This window comes from Porites lutea, chromosome 9, assembly GCF_958299795.1.
Source record: "Porites lutea chromosome 9, jaPorLute2.1, whole genome shotgun sequence".
Lineage (NCBI taxonomy): Eukaryota > Metazoa > Cnidaria > Anthozoa > Scleractinia > Poritidae > Porites > Porites lutea.
In genome coordinates, this window is record NC_133209.1 from 19,477,945 (window position 1) to 19,496,503 (window position 18,559).

Sequence of the window (18,559 nt, forward strand, 5' to 3'; positions counted from 1 at the left end):
TTGTGATCATTCAAACGCAACTGATCGAGGTTTTGTGATTTTGGGCATTTGTCAATGAAAATATCTGACTTAAATGGTTATTCGAAAAAACAAAAAAAACCTATAGTCGAAAATTTCTTTAGCACTTCCTACAGCTGCATCTGATAGCAAAAGCTTCTGATATTGCCCGCTCAAGTTACACGGAATGGATTCCCTGTTAAGGACAGGTTATACACCATGCTATGACTATTTACCTCATTGCATACACGTCCTGGTAACATTTTTCCTAGAAGTTAAACCCTGAGGGGAAAAGCAGACTTGTGGCAAGGGAACCGCCTTACCTCCAAACACGAACTAGAAATGGTTACTTTAGTGGGACGGGGTCGGGAACAACTCTGTAAACTTACACCTTCAAGAAAATGATATTTCAAGAAAAGAATATTTGAAAAGGACATTTGTTGTTCATTCGTTAGGCTCCAAACCATTAAAGTATTAAAAATAAGATGTCTAGTTAGTTTATTTAAGCAAAATTATGTGATCCTGATAAGGCGCAAAAGGTTAATACTACACGGAAACATTTAACACAATGCGGAAATACTGAACTCTAGAATTGAAAAACCTGGAAATCGACACAGAGACACTGCAAATTTGATGGTTATTTTCCTGGCTACACACTGCCTACAGAAATAGCTGTCATCTATACCGAGTCCTCTTAGCAGCTAACTTGTTTTGCCTTCGAACAGCATCCTTTCGTTTTCGTTTGTAATCCTGAGTGAGTTCAGACCTAACCGACACCCAATATTCATTAACATCGTCCTCGCTCCCTATCCGCATAAACGGCGTGTCATTGTCTGAAATAAGAAAGTTAGAAACTGTTACAAAGAAGTAACCACATAAACTTCGGATGAAACTGACTGTGTAAAGCACAGACTCATTCTCCTTAAATATCATTATAGCGGAGCTTTATGGGTACGAAACCATGGTTCAGTGGAACCTCTATTCAAGGGACACCCTTGGGACCGAGGCAAATGTCCCGTGAACAGAGTTGTCCCTGAATAGAAGTGTGGCTGGGGTTTGTTAATAATTAACCAACAAAGGAAAAATGTATATTCACGACCAGTATCACCTCTAGTATCTTGACCTTAGGTCACCTAGCCTGCGAGCAAGCTCTCCTGTTTGGGTGAGTGAAACAGGTCTCGCGAGAACGCGCGAGCGAGCGGCGAAGCCGCGAGGGGCAGAGGAAAGGAGAGCTTGCAACCATCCCTTACAAATTTTCATTTGTACTTCGCCCAAACGAAGGGAAATACCATTGGCTGAAAAATGACGTTCCGGAAATCAAAGTTGATTGTTAACAGGCCAAGCTGGCACCCGCTTCGTCTGTGTGTAAAATTTGGTTCTCATGGGGATCAGATTGGTACCGCGAACTTGTTTCAGTCCTCAATGCAGACGGGCTCGTTTGATGTAATTCTCGCAAAGAGGATAAGCCGGACCGAGTTTGTAGTTCTTGTGGAAGGACAATGAAAACCCTTCATCAGTTGTATTCATTTGTGTCAAGCGCCTTGTTTAGTTCTGAAAACCGGGAGAGTGAAAGTGAAGAGTGATTAAAGCGCTGTCTTCCAACATCGGTTTCTTCGCCCGATTGAATTCTGCTGGGTAGAAAAATTCAGAAACATGTACTTGACAGTGTAGCTGTGTAGCTTGACCGTAAAGAAGGAAAAGAGAAAGAGGTGGAAGCAACTGAAGTAAACCTTAAGAGAAGCAAGTCCAGACGAACAAATATATGATGTTTTTGTTGGTGATTGCAATGGGGAGTAGTCTTCTACACTGCAGTATGGACGACTTTTCAAAAGTAAACGAAACGAGAATCAAAGAAGTGAGTTCTTATCCGAGCGGACACGTTGAAGTTCGATGTCCCCGTGAAAAAAAAGAACATATCAGTGATTAAAAACATTGCCTTGATGCTGTTGCGAAAGCGATTTATAAATAAATAATTCTACGGGCCCTCGGCTGTCTAAATTTACTTGACAGGTGGTTGCCAGTTTTCTAATCTGCGGCACGTTTGCGGTGACAGTTTTCACGCTTTACGGAGTCCCGGGGTTTCCGGGGTGGAAATGAAAATTTATGAGAGATCGTTGCAAGCTCTCCTTTCCTCGGCCCCTCTCTCGCGCGTTCTCGCGAGGCTCGTATCGCTTGCCCAAATAGGAGAGCTTGCTCGCAGGCTATAGGTCACCTTGACCTATAGCACAGAGTACCACAGACTGTTTATTTCTTATCTCTACATTATGTGTTAACTTCAAACAAATACACTGCATCGATTTTATAAGTGAAATAGATCAGTTTGTGAAAGCTTCCATAATTGTGATTAGTGTACACTTAAAGACATCAACCCTCTTTGTGCTCAGTCACTTTTCGAGAGCTAAGGTGTCCCCTGAAATGGAGGTCAAACAGAGGTTTCGGGACCCAGAAAAAAGTGTCCCATTCTTCTGAATAGAGGTGTCCCTTCAATAGAGGTAATAGATACAAAGATTATGTGGGCGTTTTTCAGGGACCAAATTTTGTGTCCCCTGAATGGAGGTGTCTCAAAGGAGAGGTTCCACTGTATTCGTCCTTACAAGTATTTTCGTTGTCTAGTGACAGAACAGCGAAGGAAAATACACTGTACAAATAGATACGTAGTTCATAGAACCGTGGAAGGCAACAGAAAGATGTTACGTTACGTGATCAAAATGTGCATTCTCGGCGTCTTCGCATTTTCCCGCCACACTCCGGAACTTGTCGTGGCAAGTTGGGACTCCGCCTTGAGGGCATGTCTCGCCCGTAGTAGAAACAAAGAGGGGGACTCGCCTTTTCTTCTGATTGAAAGCACACAACATTGAGTTGTAGCTAATAACTAAAGACAACTTACCATTGATGCGATTTTCCAATTCCGGATCATCTACATGAAAAAAGAACAGTTCCTTCAGCTGAAAAGTCGATTTATTTAAAGTGCCTCCATTACCAGCAGCATCATCAAAACCCATGCCTTCTTCATTGTAATCATCGCTATCGCTACTACTGTCATAAGGAAGGTGGGTTGTTTGCCATGGATTCTTTCGTATCTCTTCAACTGTACCCACAGGTTTTTCATCCACGGCAGCTGAATCAGAGTCATCTTCCGTTTCTTGAGGAAGAAAACTGAAAGAAGATCCCCTCTGTAAGCAAGAGAAGAAGGTAGCTCAGATTAATGACTAGGGCACATCAAAATAGAGGGCGCCGTCATTAAGTGCATCAGTGTAGACGGCGCAGCTAGCGGTTTTGGTTGGGGAGGGGAAATGGCGAGCGGTGAAGTTGCGAGGAGAATAAGCCGGAAATAACGAGAATCACTTTCCCAGGGGCTTCGCCGCTTGCGCGATTTCGCAGATTCGCCGCTAATTTGCGCGCTCGTCGGACAAAACAGAGATTTTCGCACTGAAATAGTGTTTTCTATGGTAAAGCACTGACAAGAGTCATCGAGGTTAAGCACTGAGTCGAAATTGTAAGCACTTACTTTGTAGGTTAAGTTTTTTTTTTTTTCCCAGAAGAACCGTAAGTATTTATCAACACAGCTCTCACCTCTTTCTTGTTCCCAAACAGCACAGCCAGTGAAGACGTATTTGCTTCATAATACTTTTCGTGCGACACTTCGGGCAACACCGGGTCATCCACTACCTGAACAGCACTTGGTTCATCCCGTATTCTCTCCTTGTCTTTCTTTGCAGTTGTTTGCTCAAACTGCTTATGGTCTTCTCGTTCAGGGTCATAATGTACTGTTACAGAGCCTCTGTATATTCCCACACGGTAGGGTAAATGTAAATACAAAAAACAACGACAACTATTAACTCTTTCTCTTACACATACGACTTAGTTCTAACGTATGTGGTCGAAGTCATTGGGTATAACCATCCAATTGAAACCTCATTAGTAGGTCATTCACATGATACTAATAAATGTTGGAATGTAGTTCTAACTTTTGAGTCTGGACGAAGTCATATGGTACGACCATTCAAATGAACCCCTCTGCATGTATCAGATCTTTCACATGGCACTAACTGGAATGTATTTATAACTTTTGAGCCTGCGGCTGAATTCCTATGAGGAAAACTTTCAAATAAAACTTCTGCAGCAGTACTTTCACATTGCACTATTTAGGGTGTAGTTCTGTACAAAATTTCTGTACCCACTGAAGTACAGTAATCCACACCATTTCCATCACAAAACGTTTCCACAGGTCCCGTAAACAAAAGACTCTTCAGTAATATATACACATACCTAAACTCTGGCTCTTTTTCCTGGCCTCCTTGGTTGAATTCAGCCCTGAAATCTCCGCCCAAAAGGTTGCTGAGAACTTTTAACGCCATCTCCTTTTCCTGTTTAAGATCTGCGCTAATGCCATCCTCTACTTCCTTGGTAACATCTTTGCTGTTGTATTTTGATGAAGATCCCTCCTCGTCCACTTTGTCAGATTGTGTGTGCGCATCATAATCATCTTCGTCTTCTTCTTCGCTTTCAAGGAAACGCGAATCAAGCTCAAATCGTTTGTCTCCTCCAAACGTTCGTTGCAGTTTAAAAAGCTGAAAATTCACAAAATGGCGCGTTAAATATACACACACTTACACTGTATGAGTGCTGTGAATAAATGTTCAAGCGAATTGCAATTAAGAAATATTGGCTAATGAGGAGGGAGAAACCGAAGTACCCGACGAAATGCCTCTCGAAGCAAAGGCGAGAACCATGAACAAACGAGATCCGCGCACAGTGTCGCTTCCGAGATTCGAACAGGGGTCGAAATGGTGGCAGGTAAGTGTCTAACCACTACCCCACCCTTGCCTCCCCAATAAATAAATAACGACATAATTAATGTTTGGAACTACACAAATTCAACACTGGAATGACTTATCAGATCTCAACCAGAGCCACTGGTTTTAAATGTCGTGTCCTACAATCGTAAAATAGAGGCATTTATTTACTATATCAATAATTTCGATAGAGAGAAATGACTCAATACTGACTCCTAAATGTGTTACGAAAGAATAATGATCCTGGCCATGAAGAGAGCTTTCTAATTACATTCAAGGTCTAAAAGAAATACAGTTAACAAATCGACGATAATTTTTCATAGTCTATACTCTTATCGACCATAGAAATGAAGTCAAAACTCAAGTGGAACCACGAGCTGCAGGCGAGTGGTTCCACGGCCAGTTTGCAATATGGTCTGTACCCTTATCGACCACAGCTCTCGACCAATCAGTGCACGAGAAATCGCTCAGTTATTGTAAAAATTGGATTTATACCTCTTCACCAGCCTTTCCCTCAAAATGAGGTTTCACTGTGACTAGTTGACTGTTTTCATCGCCACTGTCATTTACATTATCTTCATCAGTGTCACTGTCTAATCCAAGCCAAGAACTTGCTTTGGAACCGGAAACCTACATGTAGGAGGCAATAAAAAAAGAGTTATGTTCCTCAGTTAACATCAATCTTTGTAGTCCAGCTGTACGAACACGTACTAGTGTGCTACCAGAAACCCCAAGAAATCTATTTACGTCTTCACGACTGTATTTGTTGAATAATGATGATCTAAATGGGAGCTTTGAATGAAAACGTATCCAGTAAAAAAAAATGGGTGAAAAAAACAGTTGCTGAAGTTGCAACACAAAAAAAATAAATAAGTAATGAATGAATTTGACAAATGAAAAGGAAGGTTTAAAGTAACGAAGTCAATAAAAAATGGATGTTCCCTGAACGCCTGTGAAAATGACAAAACAGGTCTGAGTCATATGCTCCAACAGTCTTCGCCAAAATGACCCAAAATCTTAAAGATGATCGGAATAATGAACAAATGTTACCCAAAAAAGGCGCCCTTTTCAGGGAATCCCTGCTCATAAAATATTAACGTTAGTTGATATTCATCTACTAAGATGTCGAAAGCTATGTGCAGTCGATAGAGGGCATCTGGTAGAGTGCGAAAAAAAGGAAAAAGGGAAAATAGTGCCGAACTTCTGCCAAATAGTGGGAAATAGTGCGTAAAAAAAAAACGAAAAGTGCGAAAGAAAGCGATTTTTGGTCGATAGTGCGGGATCTCACCCTCGCACTTTGCCAGATGTTCTGTCCATACCCTGCGTAGCAAAGCGCTCCCGAGCGACAAAAGCGTAAGAGTTGGAGCGAGGGCACAATTTCTTGCCCCGCCAACCATTCACAATCTGCCACACGAGAACACTTGCAACACAGGCTACTGTGCCCAACGCATACTATTTAAGAAAACCCCAACCTTTTCACCCAAAGAATAAGCAGCTTTCTTCATTGAGCTACTTCTATCTTCACCATCATCATCACTGTCACCAAAGATAATGTGGTTCTTTCCATCACGCGTGCTCCTGTCTAAATCTTTTAGCGCATCTTTGATTGTGTTTCTCTGAGCGAGAACATTCTTCTTTTTACCTTCCAAGGCATCGAGTCGCTTTTCGTTTGACATCTTCTTTTTCGACGTATCTTTGGTAACCTGTGGCTGGACGTCCTTCACTACAAGAGATTGCGCTGTTGTCTCATCGGAAACTATGTAAGGCGACTTTGTGTTCTTACGAAGCCCAGTACTAGTATTACACACACGGTCATTGCTTACCACCGTAATATGATTTGTAACTTCCTTGTTCTCAGTTTCACTATCACTAGAACTATCGTTGCTGCTTTCGTCATCATGTTCCAGAGAAATGCTAACCCTTTTATTCAAGTTGCTATCTGTCGTTTCATCAGAACTGTCCGAAGATTTTCTATCACTCGCTATAGAATTAGTCTGTTCAGAGAAGTCATTATTTGGCGATACATCACTGCTGAGGAATACCTCATGAGACCTATTATCTTTTATCATCCGTATTTCTGAGCTAGCAGAGCTTTCAGATGCATTGATGAGGTATGAAACTACCTCTGTATTCCTTGGTGAAACTTTGCGCAACATAGACGAATTGTCTTTCTCCTTTGGCGAACGTGAAGTTGTTACTTTTGGGTGTGAAACGTTACCGTCAGACGCACTCACCGCTTTAACTTCGGTTTCCTTTACATAAGAATGATTTGAATCCGATTCTGAAGGCGATTCAGATGATTCAGACGATTCAGATTCCACATCACTGCTATCACTTGAGCCTGAAAGCTTTGCGTCTTGAAATGTAACATCATTTGAACCATTTAATCTCTCGGCGTATTTCTTCCCGGGTTTTTCAACATAACTTTTACGCACCATACTATTATCTGCACCAGAACGTATCTTTTTCTGTTCATTTACCATCATTTTTGTTTTTCCCTCATTTTTCACCATCGCTGATCTACCTTTCACACTGTCTTTATCGTTTTCCAGGTGCAAATCCCATGTCAAGCCTGCCACACTCTTAGTTGAATCTTCAAGATTTATTTTCTTTAAGCAATGTGTTGTCTTACTCGGATCGAACTTTGCTATCTTCTTCCTGTCCTTGCGCCTTAGGTACACAACAGGCAACACACGCCCAAACTTCCCAACAACCCAGTTCTTCTTTCCTGGAAGCGGAGTACCCGGAACCGCTTTTGGGAGAGTGTCAGGGACGGCCTGCATTTCTTCTTTATGGCGTTTTTCCCTTGGATTTGTCGTAGTTGCTTTATCCAAAGGTGTGGCATGCTCATGCTGCTGTCTCTCTCGTTCGAGCCTGAAGTGCAGAATTGAACACAAGAAAGCTGCCGTGAAAACGTGTCATAAAAACCAAAGCTAACATATAGATTTGGCCAAGGCTAAAGGCGAAGTACCTGTTAATAAATTTATCATTATTATTTTACTTAAACAATAAACTTGTGACCATTGTACAAAAATCCACTTCGAGTTGAGCCTGCAATCAGTTGAGAACTAGGAACTTGTCAGCAGAGAATTTGAGAAAAAGCCACGCAACCTCGACGGGTCGGCACCTGAGCCCGCAATGAATTCATGTGATACTGGTCAGCGGATACTCTGTTTTGACAGCTGCCAATTGACCACAACATGAATGTGTAATAACAGGAGCCGAAATAATCGGCTCCTGGTAATATCAGGTTGTGGGAACCCACACTAACTAGTAAGTGTGGTATTTCACATTGGTTTGCCCGCAGTGCTGAATACTAAAATTTGGTAACCTGGGTACCAAAATGTCTCGAATGGGTAGAAAACCAAATTATCTTAGCTTAATAGAGTGTTAATAAAAACAAATTTTAAATTTGTACGTGTGTAGTGAAGTGGAAGCTACTGTTTCCTGTGTCAATATTAAATATTACTTACAGTCAAACCAGGTCAAGCTACATGTAACCCCCCAAGATTCCAATATTAATAGTAGTTTTAGATTTCAGATTCATCTCTACATTCCTGCATGCATAATGAGCCGAGAATTCACATGCAATGCAGTTGTGAAATTTCTACCCACTCAGTTTCCCTTAACTGGTGTAAATGTCTTCGAAGCAATTTTATCCATTCAAAGATTTTCAATCCGACCAAATACAGAGAAGTTCTCATAAAATATTCACTGCTCATTATGCATGCTAAAATGCTGATTTGAATTTGGCACTAGTTATGGGAATGACTAACAGATTCATTTTTCAAAATACAATCAATTCAGTAATACTGAGAATCTTCGGGTGGGGGGTGGGGGGGGGGGGGAGGGGGTATGCTTGACCTGCCCTGACTGTAATGTACGTACATGTACCAAGTGGTTCTTATTGTTTAGCCTGAATAAGAGACTATTGTTGTGACCAGTCAAATGCAACGTGTTAATGATGGCCATATCCTTCCTATGGTACTGTTTATTATACTGTAAAGGGTGGCTCTAATTTTCAAGTATACATGTACCATAGTACCTCAAGGTGCCAACACTTCTTCTACAGTCTGTAAGTGCAAACTTCCCATAAGTGACCATCTATCCAAGCAGAATTTCTTATGCTCTCCTCATCTTAATTTGTAAGAGTGCGGTGTCATGGTTGTCTAGTTCATTATTTTTGTTAATGATGCCAAAAATACATCCTTACTTGCTATGGAACTTGAGAAATTACTTGAGAATAGCAAAATCACAGCCTACATGTGGTGTCAAACAAATTAAGTCTCCTGAGCATTAGCTATTATTATTATTATTTTTCGTGTATTAGTATTATTATCATCATCATCATTATCATTATTATTACTATTAGTATTACTATTATACATTGTACTCACTATCTATCTTCTCAGTGGCTAAGAGCCTACAGTTAATTTTGGAAATCAGTGCAACCTACAGATCCCATGTCGCCCGTCTGAATTTAAAACGTCTCGTGTCGGTGTTTATAAATGCTTGTCGCTTATTGTCGGCTTTGCCGTCACTGTCGCAATTTGGCCGAGGAAGGTTGTCTCTTGTCGCGATTTCATTTCACGCGCTGTCACTACTTTTTGGGCCATGTCACTCTCGTCGGAATTTACCCTGGCAGGGCCTCTCAAATCGGTTCCTTGCAATGGTGTATTTCTCCTTACACATGGATATTTCAAAACAATTTATAATATTTAAAACAATTATATTGGATTAAGTTTTTGCGACAATAGAAATAATCAAGGTCTCAGAATTAGTGTTATCAGCCTCGGCCTTCAGCTCGGCTGATAACACTTGCCTTGACCTTGATTATTCAAGATATCACAAAAACCTCATCCAAAAAAATTGTTTATTACAGTTGACTCCCGATAACTCGAATCCTCGCTAACTCAAACCTAGTGCTAACTTGAACCAAAATCGATTTTCCCCGGATTTCCGTCATACATTCACTGTAATTTTAATCTCAGTAACTCGAACCCTCAATAATTCGAACTCCCACTAACTCGAACCGATTTGCGTTTCCCCTCAGGTCATTTTCTATAAAATTTTACCCTTGATAACTCGAACCATGTTTTGAGCCCTTAAAAAGTCGGGAAAAAAGCCGTCTACTGGCGTCCGAAACTTTGAATTTTGGATTTCCTATTGACTTGTTGTAGGAGTATAGTAAATGTTTACTAGTGGAGGCTGATGTTGATTGTCACCGGCTAATGTGAAGCAGCTTTTCTTCTCAAAACAGTAAAACGCATGCTCTATTTAGGCTATGTTTTGTTACGTTACATTCTGATTTATAATCTAGAAGTATTTTTTAATTTTCACTTGACATTTCTACAATTAAATGTGATTAAAATGTTCACTGTGCAGTAAATTTTTTTTTTTACCCTACTCTGGGCTATTGTCTTCGAACCCCCGATAACTCGAACCTTTTTTCGATTTCCCTTGACGGTTCGAGTTATTGGGAGTCGACTGTATTTGCAGTTAATAGGCCACTTAACTGCAAGCTGCAAAATTTTGAGTCAAGTACAAGGAAAGATTGCCAAATGTTAAAGTGCGTCAAGGTTGATTTGGGGTTCATTGCCAAAATTCCTGCATACATGTATTATGCTACAGGAGAGTAGTGAAGAAGTACAGAACTTACAGGTAAACAGAAAACACTCCCCACAGCCTTGCAAGAAAAAGACAGCTGTATTGATCACAGATTCTACAAACTGAAACACATATCTACAATATAATTATCACCTTGTAAGAAAACTCTCTTTGGCAGCTTGAACCTTCAAACAACAACCTTTCCATTTTGAATTGCTTAACAGCGAGACACCTGCCGATTGAAAAAAAAAAGCAAAAGATTCCTACATACAAAGTATACCGTACTTTTCTTTACATAAATTGCACTATATCCGATACTTTAAAATTCTGCAATTTTAGCGAGACAGTACATGTATTTTGTGAGGCTTCATTTTAGCAATTTCAATAAGCTAGTAAATGCAAAAAAGGATATCCATATTTCTAAAAACTGCCATCTACATCTCTTTATTTTCTACAGAAAAACTGAATTTCCAGCTCTCTACTCAAACTGAAACCATGAACATATGATTATTTCGGGTCAAATCTTCATCACTTATTAATGTGTTCTTTTACCTATCAGTACATAAGTTGTTTGCTTTGTTGTTTAAATTCAGAACCAGTTGCAAACTACAACCCAAATACAATAATGTACATGATGTTGCCTTTGTAGGGGATTCAAGTATAGGTTATTTTTGTGGCAGGCAACTGCTCTCACAGCAGCACCAGCCTTGTTCCCCCAAAGTTCATACAAATACATGTATACAAATGTTCACATGCAGACTACTAAAAGCCCTAGTATAGGTTTGGGGAAATTGGGGAATCTCCTTAAACTCAAATGAAGTGAACCACTACACAGGGCATAAAAAGGGTGCAAAAAAAAAGAAAGAAAGAAAGAAAGAAAGAAATGTGTATATGCATGCATACTTACATCTCTTAAAGTTACTATCTGTTAGCTTCATGTCAAGATAAGCAAATGTCTTGATTGAGCAACCTGCATTAAAATAGACTGCATTCAGAAAGTTAACCCAAGCCCTAAATAGTGACCCACATTCCAATTTTCCCCAACAATGACACGCCTTTGAATCAAACAGACAGGTCATGAGAATCAATGAAACGATCACCAAAGATGAAATGTTGTGACGTCAGAACAAATTCTCTCAAGCAGTACCATAAGGAATGTATGATGAACAGTGTGGAGAAGATGCAGGTTGATGTTAAGGCTTAAAGGGTTAGAAAGCCCAGACAAACAATATTAACAGCTTTGTACGCATCTCAAAGACACTAATATGGAGTTGTCAAATAAGTTATAATGGTGAATGACTGTTGCTTTAAGGTGTTTCAATACAGTTTTTCAGAGGCCATACCGATATTTTTCAATCGCCTTAAAAGTGGTTTTTCCTTGTCTGATCGCTATAAAATTTTCACTGGTCAGTAATTGGCTATGGATTGAAATTTGTGAAAATGTAGTTTTAAGTAAAATCGATATTACTATGACAACAATAAAAAAAAACTTTGAAATTGATAAAAGCCAAATTTTGTGTGATCTAGACCTGCTACTGAAAATCCAACACTAGGAACTTAAAGTTTGGTGTTTAGCAAACAATCTCCATAAGAAGTTAAAAATTCTGTATGTTTGAATTTGAATAAAACAAAAATATATTTCAAACCTTAAATTTTCGATAGCCGTGATAAATTATTTAATAAAAACGTTATAAATGACTAAAATTATTCTTAAGTAGTGTCAGAATGATGCTTAATATCATATTTTGATGCTAGGAAATTTTAACCCGTTTTCTCACCACCTGTATAAGTGCAATATCATTCAGAATTTGGACTTTTAGTGCTTTCTTGTATATAGAACTCTGAAACGACTCAAACAAATTTTTTTAAAATCTCTTCACATAATCTTCATAATGTTTATAAAAATGAAAGCACACCAAAATTTCCTAGCATCAAAATATGATGTTAAGCATCATTCTGATGCTACTCAAGAATAATGAGTCATTTATAACGTTTTTATTAAATAATTTATCACAAATAATAATTATTGTGAGGCTTATGACCATGTCTTCTGGTTCTTATGTAAAACCAACTGCATGAAGGTAAACTGAGCAGAGCATATTGTGATGGAATGACGAAAAACTTCCACAAGTTGAAGGAGTCTTAAAGTGCTTCTTATAAACAACGGACTTGAAACCTGATCTTTGTCAGGTTTAGTACTAACGTTTTAAAAAGTCTTTGGAGAACATCTAAAGTCTTCCATATCGAGTTTCCTCACATTTTAAAAGGACTACAAGTGAAGATTGTTAAGCTCCTCGACGGGAATTGTATTTAATCAATGTTGTTTGTGTCATGGATTGTCGCCATCACCGTGCATCTCATGCACACATTCAGGTTTGTTTTGAACTTCTCTGTCATTGTATTTTAAAATGATGTTTGTATGTTCTGACCATTTTTGACAAATGATGACATTTCATCGTCAAGGCAACTTTATTCTAAAAACACGGTTTTATTCAACCTTACAATATCGGAAAATGATGCATTTTCTGCCTTGTGCAACATTTGTAGGAAATTGGTTAAACGGTCATCTGAAGTAAAAATACCATGAGATATTTGTACTTGTTTTGGGTGTTATTTGTAATCTGCTGAGTGAAGTTGAATAATAATACCATGTTACTCTATTTAGCTGCATGAAAAAATAAACGCTGTGGCTATATGGCCGGTAACCGGTCAAGGTTTTCAAAATACTAAATGGCCGGCAGTTCTATATTCTCAGTAAATTTCACAAAATCGAAAGATTCCAGCTAATCTAAACTATCATATGTCAATTTAGAAAAGTCAAGCGATCCTGAAATGCTTTACAGATCTCAAGTCTAGTGTTTGGTTTGCGCTGGGCTCAGAGGAGGAAATCATGTTTTGTGACACTTAGAAATTTTTTCAGCTGGACTGCCGGTCAAGGTTTTCAAAACACTAAATGGCCGGCAGTTCTATATTCTTAGTAAATTTCACAAAATTGAAAGATTCCAGCTAATGTAAACTATCATACGTCGATTTAGAAAAGTCAAGCAATCCTGAAATGCTTTACAGATCTCAAGTCTAGTGTTTGGTTTGCGCTGGGCCCAGAGGAGGAAATCATGTTTTGTGACACTTAGAAATTTAGTGTTTTGAAAACCTTGCCCGACAGTCGAGCTGAAAAAATTTCTAAGTGTCACAAAACATGATTTCCTCCTCTGAGCCCAGCGCAAACCAAACACTAGACTTGAGATCTGTAAAGCATTTCAGGATCGCTTGACTTTTCTAAATCGACATATGATAGTTTAGATTGGCTGGAATCTTTCAATTTTGTGAAATTTACTGAGAATATAGAACTGCCAGCCATTTAGTATTTTGAAAACCTTGACCGGTTACCGGCCATATAGCCACAGCGAAAAATAAAACTTACCTTTCTCATCAGTTCTTCTTTTAATTTCAACAGACAGTACATTTCCAAATGACTTGAAACGATCTCTGTGTACATGTCACAGTGAAAAAAGAAGGTTTAACTTTAAGAGTGCATGTTAAGCCACAGAAATACTGCCATACTGTAACAGTTACTAACACTACTTGAAAGTTTAAGACTAAACTTTTAAGCAAAAAATGGAAAAGGCCTAATGGCCAAAAGGCTAACAACTAAGGCCAAAAGACTGAACAAACAGATCAAAATAGTTTATAACCATTACTTAGCAAATGGTGTTTTTATATCCTGCTGAAAAATGTCACATGGCAAGGGTTTCCTTAAAAGATCGGGAAGACTTTTTCAATCGCTGAAGCACCTATAACTTTATCTTTTACTCCAATCAGTTTTTCTGACTGGATGAGAGGCATTAACATGTCAGGAAGATAGAAAGTTTGTGTATGGAAATATCTCAATTGGCTCTAAATGTGTGCATGGGTCTAGCATCTATTATTTTTCGCATTAGTCTGTTGCCTTTGAAAACGCAAGTGTCTAAAAAGGTTATTTCCATGTCAAACATATCAGGCCATTGTTCCATGTAACAAACCTAAGGTCCACTTCTGTTATATCACTGTACAGTCCGCCTATGAACAATCGCTTAGTTTCCATTTTTCCACCCTTCTGTAATTAAAAAAAAATACAAAATAGGGAATTATTTATTTATAAAACATCCTTTTGAAATGATCAACAAAAGGATCAACGACAAAGGACATAAGCAAGTACCATAATTAATCAGTATTTAAAAGCACAGTGTACAATCGGTACTCAAGAATTTCAGGGAAAACTACTTGTCCGTCCACCAAATTTGCGAAAAAAATCTAGTCAATACAGAGAAAAAGTAACTACTAAACCTCACGTACCTTAAGCAGAGGGATTAAATAAAACCTGAGTCACAAAAATGGTAGGAAACACAAATAACATCATTCCTCGAGTTCGTCCGCCATTTTTTTGACTGCTCGGTCAAGGCTGGAAACTAGCACTCAGTTTCTTAGTACCCTCGTGGTTGCTCGGTCAGCCCGACGTAACCTGTCGGCCTATCGGCTTGATAGGTCGGCTAATAGGGAGCTGTGAGAGTAGGCGGAGGAGAGCAAAGGGTAGTCATAAAAGTCATTAAATTAATCTGTACTGAGAGAGCTTTCCGTTTGAAACCAACTAGTACCTTGAACTGCTTAATAATAAGTCATAGCGCCTTTTCTACTGTTTCCGATCAGACAAATGCGCGAGTGATTTTCTTTGCTTTTTTAAAGGCTTTTTTCGAATCGGATAGTTCGGAATACGAAGAATCCGGCAACAGGAATTGAAAGGATGATAATATGCTGAGCATTACAAGAACTGACTGACTAAGCCTGGAGGGGGTTAGGGGTTTCTTGGAGTAATTTTTGCTGGGTATATGTGCCGCTGGCCCTTCAGAGCCCCTAATCCATTATAGTGCATTCTGTGACCAGTTATAGACCCCATCTTAGTCATTTTAGGGCAAATGTAATTTTCGCGATCCCAACTTAGGAACTTTCTATTTTTTTTTTACAACAACAACAACAAGTTTATTTCACATTAAATATAGCTAACTTATTTATGACTCTACCTTATCAATCCTTTAAATAGGTCATCCTAAAATAAATTGGCCCATTTTTTACACTGGTTGATGAGCACTTTACTTTTCACCTACAGTACTGAACCATTCTGGTACGTTTGCAAACCGTAACTATGAAGACTAAAACTCTCTTACCCAAAAAATTCGAAAATATGCGATCCAATTCTAGTAACTTGGATTGAAAATGAGACCCCATTATAGTCAACCCAGTCGTGAAAATGCGACCCTATCCAGCGGCACATCACCATTAGCCTCTTTGAAGGAAGTACCCCCGCCCCCCCCCCCCCCCCTCCTAGAGATCACCATTCTGTGTTTTCACTATCACACCATCAAAAATAAAAATGCAACTGAACCATGCAGTCAATACAGAGAGTCCAGAATCTGGGAAATGAAAGAAGTTAAATATACAAAAAGTCTCGCCAAGAACCAGGTCTGCCCGATAATCCGTATGCGAGATATTCGGAAAAACGTTTTTCCCAAATTTAAAAGGCTTTGTATGGAGACGCCATGTTGGTGTCGCATTGAAGGGCGCAAATATGGCCGCTGGAACCTAATTAATACGAACTTCCTAAAGATTTCAAAAGCATGATAACTAAGGCTAAAAACGACATTAATGTGGTTAATTCGTATGTCGTATAGTAGTTATTGACCACAGACAAGTTAATGTCGATGAATGGGCCATTAGTATCGATGAAGATATAGTGCCATTAATTTAATGTCCAAGTCCATCGTTAATTTTCTTATGGAACTTTTCATTACTGGGAGACTTATTTAAGTTGTTTTTCAAACATTGAAGTGAGATGAATAAAGAGCTTCGTGGAAATGAAAAGGGGAAATTTAATTTGCAAAACGGATTACAACAATATTGCTTGTGTACTTGAGCTCTTGATGTTGTCATTGCAAAAAAAATAAGGAAATACGGATGGTATTGAAAACCTCTTAAGGTTCTTTTTATTTCTTGTTTGTTTATTTGTTTATTCATTATATTTTCAGCATGGATTGAGGTCAAGTTTCCGGTCACAAAGTCAGAGTCTGAGTGTGTTTGATCGAGAATCAATGTTGAAATAATGCAAACTTCAGCCCGTCAAAATCCACCAAATCTAGCAACATCGATCTCCATTTAAGCTTGTCCCCATCTTAACAGGTTGCTCGACAAAAATGAAAAACTTAATTTCTCCAACGTTCAGTGACCCCGTGGCTTAGGCTGGCTTATGCATAAATCAATGAGAGCAGTTCATAGGGTATTTTGTATTTTTTTTGTTCTGCTTTATTTGCGTGTGCTGAACTCATGGAAGCTTTAGTTATACTGCTTCGCTGATGGCGAAGGAGGGCGACGACAAAAAGACAGTCGTGACCGATCACACCTAATTTCCATTTGTGACTCAAATAAGTTACCCCCGTAGCCTCAGTTAAGCTTAAAGTATTAGAAATGTAATGATGGATTTCACGGCCATTTTGTAACAGAGCAGTTGCCAACTCAAAGAAAATATGAATAAACCAACAAACAATCGAAGAAACGTCTTAAGGTAACTGGCACCAAGAAAGACGATACTAGACACTGCTCTTGAATGTTTTTCCCTGACTGGTGGAGAGAATGATACGCAGGTGATTCTGAAGCCCTATTTTGAACCAATTACAAACGGAAGCAAAAGCTATACTAAAGGTTTGTGTGCAAGATTTCTTTAGACACTAATGTGTAATACCGGCTCTATTTGAGTCACAGTAATGGTGCTTTTAATTGTGTCTCTAATGGAAAAATCCTACTGTTTCAATTACACAAACTAGGTCCAAGATATTTTTCTAAAGCTTTACAAATACCAGTTCCAAGCGGAACAAGAAAAATAAACAAGGAAATAAGAAAATATACTGTTCATAATTGATTGAAGGGGATGAGAAAGTACGGATTATGAATGTTTTGGAAGTCTTGGTGATGTTTGGGTCAATAAAATATAATAATGTTCATACGGATTGCAGAGTGCTCTATTTACGACAGTCATCAATGTACGGACAATTTTCAATTAGCCGAGGAAAAGTTTGCAGGTGATTTAGTTGGAATTATCGGTGATTTCGGAGAATTTCATAATCATGTCAAAGTAAACAAAAAAATAGTGAAAAGTAGCTTGCAATACAGCTTAGAAGCCTGAGTAGTTCGCAAACAAAAACAAAAGTAGAAGGAAATTAAGAAAGAAGTCAACAAAGAAGTAAAGAGAACCTGAAATTTCATAGTAGTGAGATGAAACACATTTGGGTTCAAAAGGCGGCAAAACGATCTATACTTCCCGAGTCTGTATTCACTTTCATAGTTCTAAACTTGCCGGCTCGAGATAGCTGTATCCATAATAGAGCTTTTCATAAGGAACATTTCCTAGTAAAGAAGTAATGACAGTGGAATAAATAAATTGGAATGGTTAGGTTTCATCCGGGGCTATTGAGCACAGCACCGATACTGAAAGTAAATGGATTAATAGTACGCTTGATTGTAGACCGCCTGTGATACTTAAATATAACTTGATGTCCTTAAGTCCATTTTCAATTTTTATGGTATAAAGGTTATTTTTCATTGCTGAGAGGCTCCATCAAAATATTTGGGAAGTATGCAGTGGGGTACAGATGACGAATCAACGTGAAATTACAAACCTCGAAAAAGAAATTTAAATTTTAATGTTTTTTTTTTAAACAATCGTCGTAAAAATAGAACGACACGTTTTTCCAACACGGATTTCCCGGTTTCCAAGTTTTTACAACAGATGGAGAACTGTTACATTAAACCAAAAAAAAAAAAAACTTTAGCAATGAACTAGATCTCAGGTAAAGTCACGAATGCAATGAGCGCAGACACATCAGTATTCCAGTCAATAACTCGGTAATAAACCGGCACAATATTAAATACTCAGCAGGCCAGGAACACTATTTGGCTTATAGTTTGGCCCACAATTCAGCATATTTGCCCAAGAACACAGGCAGCTTTCAATTCTCTATCCAACAGCATTGCTGGTTGGACATAACGGTAAATATTTACTCTCCTCTTCTCTGAATGATGTAACTGAAAGGAAAGTAACCGGCTCCCGGCATTCGGTTTCAGATCACTTACGGCAA

At 38.8% G+C, this 18,559-nt stretch overlaps 1 protein-coding gene across 2 annotated transcripts; it reads right to left on the reverse strand.

The window, feature by feature from the left end:
- Positions 1-105: 105 nt before the first annotated feature.
- LOC140947690 (uncharacterized) lies at positions 106-14,795 on the reverse strand. 2 transcript variants are annotated; one of them, XM_073396866.1, is made up of 11 exons: positions 14,733-14,795; positions 14,420-14,493; positions 13,822-13,886; positions 11,308-11,370; positions 10,554-10,632; positions 6,266-7,667; positions 5,289-5,423; positions 4,267-4,568; positions 3,571-3,778; positions 2,885-3,170; positions 106-830 (listed from the first exon to the last, which is right to left on the reverse strand). In XM_073396866.1, exons 2-11 carry the CDS (start codon positions 14,479-14,481, stop codon positions 673-675), a joined length of 2,760 nt encoding a protein of 919 aa, XP_073252967.1. In that variant the 5' UTR covers positions 14,482-14,493; positions 14,733-14,795; the 3' UTR covers positions 106-672. The 2 variants fall into 2 exon arrangements, with proteins under 2 accessions (XP_073252967.1, XP_073252968.1); XM_073396867.1 differs by lacking the exons at positions 13,822-13,886; positions 14,733-14,795 and having other exon boundaries at positions 14,420-14,478.
- Positions 14,796-18,559: the final 3,764 nt, after the last annotated feature.

Bases quoted from the DNA above. Each gene is read 5' to 3' on its own strand.
- LOC140947690 (XM_073396866.1), bottom strand. From the start codon at position 14,481: ATGGAAACTAAGCGATTGTTCATAGGCGGACTGTACAGTGATATAACA. The intron at 7,668-10,553 runs GTGATAATTATA...TCTGCACTTCAG, and splicing joins AAAGAGAGTTTTCTTACAAG to GCTCGAACGAGAGAGACAGC. The intron at 3,171-3,570 runs GTGAGAGCTGTG...TCTTGCTTACAG, and splicing joins TGTTTGGGAACAAGAAAGAG to AGGGGATCTTCTTTCAGTTT.